This window comes from Alosa pseudoharengus, unplaced genomic scaffold (assembly GCF_046254945.1).
Source record: "Alosa pseudoharengus isolate Yale_2024_CS ecotype anadromous, Long Island Sound unplaced genomic scaffold, YU_APseudo_1.1 YU_APseudo_1.1_scf_16, whole genome shotgun sequence".
Classification (NCBI taxonomy): Eukaryota; Metazoa; Chordata; class Actinopteri; order Clupeiformes; family Clupeidae; genus Alosa; species Alosa pseudoharengus.
The window spans coordinates 16400356-16410891 of NW_027468630.1; the positions used below are offsets into that span (position 1 = coordinate 16400356).

At 44.6% G+C, this 10536-nt stretch overlaps 1 protein-coding gene across 1 annotated transcript in view; it reads left to right on the top strand.

Moving 5' to 3' along the window:
- The window catches only part of pcgf3 (polycomb group ring finger 3), a 19854-nt gene extending 10046 nt beyond the window's left edge, over positions 1 to 9808 (top strand). The window contains exons 4-10 of the mRNA XM_076287232.1: positions 1056 to 1152; positions 1732 to 1787; positions 2403 to 2513; positions 2867 to 2949; positions 3379 to 3516; positions 8120 to 8200; positions 8994 to 9808. Of these exons, the coding sequence (XP_076143347.1) occupies positions 1056 to 1152; positions 1732 to 1787; positions 2403 to 2513; positions 2867 to 2949; positions 3379 to 3516; positions 8120 to 8200; positions 8994 to 9041 (614 nt within the window). The 3' untranslated portion in view covers positions 9042 to 9808. The remainder of the gene's footprint in view (positions 1 to 1055; positions 1153 to 1731; positions 1788 to 2402; positions 2514 to 2866; positions 2950 to 3378; positions 3517 to 8119; positions 8201 to 8993) is intronic.
- Positions 9809 to 10536: the final 728 nt, after the last annotated feature.

Consider the following 10536-nt stretch of genomic DNA (forward strand, 5'->3'; position numbering starts at 1 on the left):
CAAATGCTACTGTATGTATACGTCCCTATGTTCAAAACTCAATAAACATTGCATTTCAAAAAAGAAAACACACGCACACACACACACACACACACACACACACAATGCAATCTCAGTTCACTCCGTTGTATGATGGTGCCCTGTAGTGCTGTTGACAGGTTTATGTTTATTTAGCAGACCGACTTTTTTTTTATTCAAAGCTACTTAGCATTGGTATTGAAATAACATTTAAAAGCTACAGTAACATTTACAGGGTATAGGGTTTAGGATATGAGAGTGTGTGTATGAGTGTGTAAAAGGAGTTTACTGTGTGTGTGTGTGTGTGTGTGTGTGTGTGAAGATTAGTATGTGTGAGTGTGTAAGAGAGAAAGAAGTTAAGGATACTGTGTGTATGTGTCTGTGTGTGTGTGTGTGTGTGTGAGTGAGTGAAGTTGAGGAGTGGATGTGCAGAGCTCAGGAAAAGGACAAAGCCTAGGACATATGTGCCAATAATATCTGTCTGCCCGGGATGACTTCACAGGGGGGTTTGACTGACATAACTTAGCCAAATAGAATAATGACATCTTATAGAAAAGATGTTCATACATATTGCAGTGATCACACACACCCAGTAGAATAGTAACTCTGACTATTTTGCTGTTGTCCAACTGTGTATTCGAAGATTAATTTACTGTGGTGAATTTGTTGTGCTGAAACTGTGGCTGTGGTTCTGCGGCTCTGCAGACAGATCATTCTCCATATTGTAGACTCAGGGTCAGACTGGGGGGCAGAGAGAGCCACACTGCCTCCTGGTGGCTAGGGTGTGAAATTACTGTATTTAAACACTAGAGGGCACCAAAGCATTTCAGAACAGCACACTATTGGCTCAGCAGCATTTCAGCAGAACAGTACACACACACACACATATCGCTCAGCACACACATTCCCTTCCCTGGGTAACACACTCAGACCAACTGTGCCAGGAACAGCACAGATACATGTAAAGATGGGCCAGCAATAGAAATCCACAATACCTTTAAAATGGTCATAATTGTTGATTGTGTGTGTGTGTGTAGTCTGCAGAAGCTGTCTTGTCAAGTATCTAGAGGAGAACAACACTTGTCCCACATGCAGAATTGTTATTCATCAGAGCCATCCACTGCAGTATATCGGGTAAGTACTGACACACACACACACACACTCTCTCTCACTCATATGTTTGTGTGTGAGTCACATGCTGTCTTATGTGGGGTATTATGGGATGGATGAGTTTGACATCTCTCATTCCTACACCAGGGGGTCTGGGTTTAAAGGGTTAATGTCAGCAAGTTAACATCCCCAGTTGGCCACCGCAAACTTTAAAGACGAGCTCCAGCAGTTTATTACACCCCTAAACCCCTTCTCTGTTCCTCTAACGTATACATTCATTAGCTTTTTTCATTAAAATATCCTATGGTGGCCTTATAATGGCTTTAATAGAACTTTACTTGGAATTAGATTTTACTCAGCCTATTAGCATCAGCCATTGAACAGAATGGGTGTGGTCCTTCCTCAGTCTCTCCAGTTCCATATGATAGCTCTAGGGGCTGCACTCTGCCCTGTGGAAACTCACTGTCCTTTCTCCTGCTGTTTAAACTCTCCTCTCTCTTTCTTTCTTTCTTTCTCTCTCTCTCTCTCTCTCTCTCTCTCTCTCTCTCCAATTTTTAAACACCCCTGTATCTCTGTACTTCTTGTTCCCCCTCCGTCTCTCAGTCATGATCGGACCATGCAGGACATTGTGTATAAACTGGTTCCAGGTCTTCAGGAAGGTGAGTCTTCAGAGTTCTCTGCCCCCTTTCCCCAGCACACCTCTGGCTTTCCACACACATGTTCTCCTCATGCACACACACACACACACACACACACACATATTAACCATTTATTAATGTCCACATAAAGAAAATGGTACAGGAACACAAACACAAATATTAAGGATGCAGTAGAATACATACACAAACTCATGGACCAGTGACATACAGCAGGTCTTCATAATATCATTCAATAAGCATAATACTCTGTCCTTAAGGGTACAAGTAGCAATGTCTCTGCCATATGTGGCGGCCGCTAATAATAGCAGAGATGGCAGTTGTTTGCCAGCCGTTTAGCCCTCTGTTTGGTCATCCCAAGCTGTTGCAGCCCTCGTTCTACCAACCTGTGTAGTTCTAGGCTACTAAATACGAAAACAAGTAGTCTGCACACACACTCACTCACACACACACACACACACACACACACACACACACACACACACACACATTCACACATTCTGTCTCTACCATTGCATGGTCTCTTCTCCTCATTTTTCATCACGATGGTTGTCTTTAACATGACTCCCCCCCACCTTTTCTCTCTCTCTCTCTCTCTTTCTCTCTCTCTCTCTCCAGCGGAGATTAAGAAACAGAGGGAGTTCTATCAGAAGTTGGGGATGGAGGTCCCAGGGGACCTGAAAGGAGAACTCTGTAACCTCAAACCTCACCTGGAGACCCAACGCAATGGTACGCAGACACACACACACACACACACACACACACACACACACACACACACACACACACACACACACACACACACACACACACACACACACTCTCTCTCTCTCACTCACACACACACACACACACACACACACACACACACACACACACACACACACACACACACATTTTCACACATACACCCAGAGATTCACTAACACACACCCACACACAGATACACACTCACACTCAAACTCATGCACACACTTACACACACACTTAAACATACACTCACTCACATACACACACACACACACACACACACACACACGTGTTGTCCCACTGGTGTGTTGACTATGTGTTGTGTGCTACAGGTGATGTGAAGACCGAGGACTCAGCCAATAAGGAGCAGGAGAAGCCCGAGGAGGACAACGATTATCACCGGAGCGACGAGCAGGTACACCTGGACAACCACACATACAACTACATCCTTATGGGGGGGGGGGGGGGGGGGGGGCAGCATTCTTCTTTATAGTTATTTTTTTTATTCAGGCTCACACTCTGCTTGTTTAGTCCTACTCATCCAACACACACACACACACACACACACACACACACACACACACGCACACACACACACACACACACACATAAAGCTAGAGGGCACACCCTCAGACAGACACTCCTGTGCAGATCTATAAAGGAGTGTATTACATTACATCTTCCCTTCATGTTACCTTCATACCTTCATGTTGCTTCGTTTGGGGTGTGTGTGTGTGTGTGTGAGAGAGTGTGAGATCTGTATGGAGTGTAACAGCAGTAAGCTGCGTAGTCTGAAGAGGAAGTGGATATGACTCTGTGTGTGTGTGTGTGTGTGTATGTGTAGGTGAGCATCTGTCTGGAGTGTAACAGTAGTAAACTGCGTGGTCTGAAGAGGAAGTGGATTCGCTGCTCAGCTCAGGCAACCGTCCTTCACCTCAAGAAGTTCATCGCCAAAAAACTTAACCTGACGTCCTTCAATGAGGTACGCACATGCACATGCAGTCGCACATGCACACACATCATGCATATGCATACTTAACAAGGCTGTCAGTTGATTGAATATTTAATCACAATTTGGTGTCTGTAGTTGATCACGGATTTGGCTCATTCATTGGTTATCTGTTCAACATCCGCCATAAAGGCAAATCAACGTGGGACTGGGCAATATGTGCCAGGGGTGTGATTCTTTCGTTTTTAAACGGAATTCCGTTTTTTTTTACTTAAAAATGAGACCCACACAATTCGTATAGATCCGATGAGTTTTTTTTTTTTTTTTGGGGGGGGGTCTGTCGGTCAGAGGTAGGCTATATTTCTGTATAACACAAGCCATTGTTATAACAGGCCGCTGACAATAACGACGGGTTTTGTGCTTCACATCTTTCCGAATATCACGCCGCAAGTAGTGTATTCCATTTACTAATGGATTTAATTGAAAGTGAAAGTAGACGGGACGGGTTGATCAGCTGCGTTCTGAAGAATGCTTGATTCAAGTTCAGTGTGTGTGGCGAACTAGTTTCTCAGCAGAAGCCATGAAACGGTAAAGGTCAACAAATTGATTTAAAAAGACATCATATATGAAGTTTTTTTTTCTTTACTGAGGGATGGCGTTTTGGCTTTGCATCAGGTTCGCTGTCAGGATTTTCCGATAATGAATCGCGTGATGCTGATATTGAATTTTAATTTCTGCACGTGTAAGCTGTGCTTGAAGTTAGCTGTGACAGACTAGCCTAACCTTACAGGTTTTCATAGTTTTTACCACAAAGCCTGTCTTAGGCCTACTACATTGTTTAACACCTTGTCATTTTGCGTTTGTCCAGCCGTTCACCTCCGTGAACCTTGCGCCCCTTGTCTAAAACATATTTCAGGACGCCATCTCACCATGAGAAAACGTAACGTTATGGTGACGGTGCTAAGATATCAAAGCTTTGGCATACTTAGTAAATGTCTTGCACATAATATTGAGCTGAATATTTAGTGGAAATAGCCTACTGTAGCATTGTGCTGATAGATAAAAAGTTGCCAATTTAAAGGCGCAGTCCGCATTTTAACCCTAGCTCTCCATTTAGTGTGTGCGCTTGTAAAACTAGTGTTGTAGCCGGTTAGCCCAGCGGTCCCCAACCACCGGGCCGCGGGACATTCCTAACCGGGCCGTAGCCTACGACATGAGTTTAAAAAAAAATGCATGCAAACTAAATTAAATTTAATTCGCAATAATGTCACGTTTTTTACATGGCATAGGCCTATATGCAGTTGTATGATTGCACGCATGTTTGCATTTTGCAAGGTCTATTTTCTTACGTCTGTCTGTCCCGCCTTCAACACTTTTACATATTGCCTTCAGCGATGCGCAGCCTCAGGTCAGCTCACTTCACCTTCTTAGCGAACGGTAGTGTCACACGAAGTTAGCTAAACCGCTAGAATGAGCAACAAAAAACAAGCATCTTTAGCAGGTCACTGGCCAGAGTGTTTGAGTTGCGAGAGCCGCTGCAGAGATTTCTTACAGAAAAAAAGTCACCGTTAGCTGCACATTTTAGTGATGAGGACTGGGTGTCAAAACTCGCTTACCTGTGTGACATATTCGGGTTGCTTAATGACCTCAACCTGTCACTCCAGGGGAGAATGACGACTGTCTTTAAACTGGCAGATAAAGTCGCTGCATTTAAAGCCAAGCTTGATTTGTGGGGACGACGAGTGGACCGGGGTGTATTTGATATGTTCCAAACAGTAGTGGGGGTTTTGGGAGAGACTGAGGCAGGGCCCTTTCTCTCGCAGCTGGTGCGCGATCACCTTGTTGCGCTTTCAAATGAGTTTGAGCGTTACTTCCCATCCTCCAAAGATCCACGGCAAACCAATGAGTGGGTCCGCAACCCATTTGTGAATATCCCGAATAGTCCTAACTTGTCAGCGCAGGAGGAAGAGCAGTTGATCGAAATTGCAAATGACGGTGGTCTTAAGAGTGTGTATAAGGAAACCTCTCTGGCGGGTTTTTGGATCAAAACAAAAGCAGAATATCCCGAGATAGCCGTAAAAGCACTGAAAACGTTGCTACCATTTCCCACCACGTATCTATGCGAGGCCGGGTTTTCAGCAATGACTGCAACTAAGACCAAATTGCGCAATCGACTGGACATTTCAAACACACTGAGGGTGTCACTGTCTTCCATCACCCCCAGATGGAACCTTCTTGTCGCAGGGAAACAAGCACAGGGCTCCCACTGATTATATTCGTAATGCACGTTTAGTTCCCAGGTTTTCTTCCCATATTTTGTTAAGCATGTTCACACTTATAGATATAGCTTCAAGTTGTTCTATATTCATAGTTCATATTGTTCAATTTTCACTTCTTCAAGTACACGTTTTTCACATGTTTAAGAGATCGTTACCTTCACTGTTCATACATAACTGGAGCTAGTTCTTTTCAAGTAATGCATGCACAACATGGAACCCCCGACCCACCCCCCGCGCCGGTCCGTGAAAAAAAATTAGGAAACAAACCGGTCCATGGTACATAAAACCCCTGGGTTAGTCTACACAATCCTGGTGCAGTAGCTTAAAACAGAGCCTAACATTTATTTTAGGAGGAGAGGTGTAGGACCTACAGTGTTACTTTGGGAGGAGAGGAATCGATGTAATTTGATTCTCTTTGGAACTGAAATATCAACAACCTGTTGTTGCAAACTTCAATCAGCATCAATATCAGTAGGCCTATCACATGATTCACTATTTTGTACGTAGGCCCAGAGGACTGTTAGGGGGCAGGCTATATATTATCATCAAGTAGGCCTATAGTAAATAATTTACTCAATGTTGGTTTAAGTTATAAGATGTTATCAGATGTCATCATTTAAAGGGTAGGGGGGGGGGGGGTTGTGTCACTCCGTGCTTCGTATATTTTCCTTTTTTTTAACCTTTTTTTTTGCCAATCAGACCCCTGATGTGCATAATCAGTGAAATCGTCAAAAGTTTCTCACTCTACAGACACTTAAACGCAGGCTACTTACGGTAGGAATCCAATCAAATTATACACCCACAGGCGCGAAAAAGTTGTTAAGTGCGTACCGCTGTGACTGGGCTGCAGGAGACAAAAAAATGCTCAGTGGGTGTGTGGGGGAAAGTCACAAATGTTGACTTCCACGGAAAATATACAGTAAAATCACAAGTTGACGGATATGGTAATCCAACTGCCTGTTAGCTCACACCAATCAGACACATTCATGCCAATGTGACGAACTATTTGACCTGAGTAGCAAAGTTTTGTCAGCAGGACTACTGTTGTACACATGCATAAATAATACAGTACTTTCCTGTGTATTATCCGCATTGTGTATAAGCCGCAGGACTGTGTTTTATGCAAGTTAAAAGAAACAAAACCATATTAATTGCCCCTGTGTTTTAACCTCATAGCTGAAGAAATTTAGCAGAATCAGAGCAAAGCAGATTTACATATATGGGCTAAATGAAGGAGGGGAAAACAATAAGACAGCAAAGCAGCTGTTAGCCTATGAAAGACAGTGATCAGACCTGGATACTCATTGCTAGCTCGAGATGTTAGGGATAGTCGAGAACACTGTTGAAGACATCAGGACATCATGGCAGGCTACAAGAGAATTCAGTCAGACAGTCACCAATGAGAAGATGAAGTGCACAGGTAAACCGAATTTGTCGCTCGGTTAGTAATGCAGACAAATAGGCTACTGCTGATAGCTGGCAAGAGGTTAATCTGGAGTGTTAGTTTAGAACGGCTCTTGTGATGTAGCCTAACGTTAGATTTATGGCATCACTTAAATTTCGTGGCCAATGTTCTCACAAGCTAAACACCACCTCAACCCTTGTTTTTCAAATTCATGTTTGGGATTCCCCAGTTTAAAATCTCACGCTTCAGTACTGTGCATAATGCAAATACCTGCATTTATTATTGGATATCATCATCATCATTATCATTATCAACATCAACATGATGCCATGGTGGTGATGGTTCTGTGACAGAGATGATCACCACAAACCTTCATGGTATGTTAAGAGGATAGTGTGTTAGTGTAACTCTGGGAGTGTGTTTGTGTGACTGTGTGGTCGAGTGGGATAGTGTTTGTGTGTGTAAGAGTGTGTTATTGTGATTGTGTGTTTGTGTTCTAAATACTTATGAGGGGTTTTGAAAAGTGTGGATTTTAACTCCGTCCAAGTTTCTGCCTTCCCACCTGATTTGCTGTGTGTGTGTGTGTGTGTGTGTGTGTGTGTGTGGGTATGTGAGTATGAGCACCATATGTCGTCTCATCTGTCGTCTGTGGTGTGTGTCGTGTTGTGCTTGTCAGTGGCACAGTGGGGATCTGAGAGAGGAGCTGAGAAACTATCCAGCTGTTCCTCGCCCCTCTCCCTCTCTCTCTCTCCACTTTCCTTCTCCCTCTCTCTCACCCATATTTGTTCAACACACACACACACACACACATTTAGGGGCATCCTCTGCTGACACTTTACAAGGAGGAGGAATAATTGTGTGAGCCGTGATTAATAGTTTATCCTCTTTTCTCCTGCTCTCTGCTGCACTCCTCTTTTCCTCCTTTCCTTCTTTTCCTTCTCTTTCGTTTCAGCTGGATATTTTATGCAATGAGGAGATTCTGGGAAAGGATCACACGCTCAAATTTGTGGTGGTGACCAGGTGGAGATTTAAGGTGAGAATACAGATGCTAGTCACACGGAGATACCTGTACTCCTCACAGATACCTGTACTGCTCACGGAGATACCTGTACTGCTCACGGAGATACCTGTACTGCTCACAGAGATACCTGTACTGCTCACGGAGATAGCTGTACTCCTCACGGAGATACCTGTACTGCTCACGGAAATACCTGTTCTCCTCACAGAGATACCTGTACTCCTCACAGAGATACCTGTACTGTTCATGGAGATACTGTAGTAGTCATAGAGAGCTGTCCATCTGATAGGCAGGTCTTAGAGATACATGCAGATGGCCCCTAGGTCAACATGTACGGAAGGTATCAACAGAAAGCAAACGTAGCTGTAAAGAGAAAGCAAATGTAGCTGTAAAGAGAAAGCAATGATCGATGTAAATTGGACTGTGACATTTATATATAAGGAAGGGCTACTATCCAGCACCTCAGGGCGCCTCGATAAAGTGCTATGCGCCGTGATGAAGTGCCGCGTACAGGTTAGCTCTGCCTCGTACGGGTGAGCTCTGCCTCGTACAGGTTAGCTCTGCCTTGTACGGGTGAGCTCTGCCGCGTACAGGTTAGCCTTGCCGCGTACAGGTGAGCTCTGCCGCGTACAGGTGAGCTCTGCCGCGTACAGGTAAGCAAATGCAGCTCCTTGTAATGAGATGCTTGTGTGTTTGTTTGTCTGAAAGGCAGGTGGGAGTAGAAGGGGATGTTGCCTTCCTCTATGGTGTCTCCACTAATCTTGCTTTGTGTGTGTGTGTGTGTGTGTGTGTGTGTTTAATTCTCCAGAAGTCACCGCTGCTTCTACATTACAGACCCAAGATGGACCTGCTGTAGGGACCAGTCTCACATGATGTGTTATGGAGTATTTATGCAGAGACGATCAAGCCAACAAACATGCACACACACACACACATACACTAACGTACATACCTCACACATACTCATGGGTTAGCACATTCATACCAAAACACACATGCGCATCATTTCAGGGGGGGCGCACACACACACACACACACACACACACACACACACACACACAGCCTCAGGAACAGCCCATGCCGTCCTGCGGCGTCTGTGAAGCAAGAAGAGCTGGCGGAAATTAAACGTTATAAACTTTATATTTATACTTTTGTACAGAATAGAGACATGGACCCAGAACCTACTTGGTGCTCTGTTTACAACCCAACTCACCAACAAACAACCGATCATAATAACAACACCACCACCATTATCGGCTGTTTGTTAACAGACAGACCCATCTGCTCTCTCCGTCTGAGAAACCCACAGCAGGACAAATTGGAGCTCTTTTTTTTCGGTGGGTGGAGGGGTGCGTGACTGTCCCCCCGGCCCTGGCCACGGGAGCTCTGAAGACTTTTATTATGGACCGTTTGTTTGTTTGTTTGTCATTTGTTTGTTTGTTTGCGTTGGTATATTGTCTCTGAGCTTCTGTCTCTTGCTTTGCTTTTGGCTCCTTCTCCACCGTGGACTGTGAATAAGCAGAAATGAGTGTCGTAATTTATGTTCTATATAGAATCCTGTACATAGAAATAATTATGAGGGGGATGAGAGAGATGCAGAAGAATGAAAGAGAGAGAGAGAAAGATTACAGACTGTTTAGAACAGTTCCTTAAGTGCTGTTGGGGGTTAGCGGTGTGTAGCCATTTAGTCCGTGGGTAGCCCACCTAGCTACAAAGAGAGTAGCAGGAGAACACACACACATGCGCACACACACACACACAAATACACACACCCCACAGCGCAAGCTACAGCTTTGTTAGCAGTAACTGATGAACTTGACGAAAGCATTAACTCATACATTAGCCCGCTAACCTAGCATTAGCAGTAGCCCGCTCACCTAGCATTAGCAGTAGCCTGCTCACCTAGCATTAGCAGTAGCCCACTCACCTAGCATTAGCATTCAGAGTTAGCAGCCTGTGATGCCACACATTAGCTTGTGTTTGGATCATCTAGCATTAGTCTGCACAGTTGGCAACCAATAACTCCTCGGAGCGTCCTCGGAGCGTGCTGACATCTAGCCGATGAAAGTAGTGTTCATGACATGCAGGTTTAACTTGCATAAGCAGCAGTGGACTATGGGGCTAGCCTGGGCTTTGCTTGCATTAACAGTAGTGGACTATGGGGCTAGCCTGGGTTTTGCTTGCATAGGCAGCACTGTTACGGGGCTAACTTGAGCATTAGCATTAGCCTGTAGGAGGTCACAGCACAGGCTCTCCTCCTCCCTAATACCCACTGACACCACCTCACCAGTAGAGTGCACTGTTTCTGCTAACAGCACCAGGCCCCAAAGCTTCAGCAGCAGTACCTGATT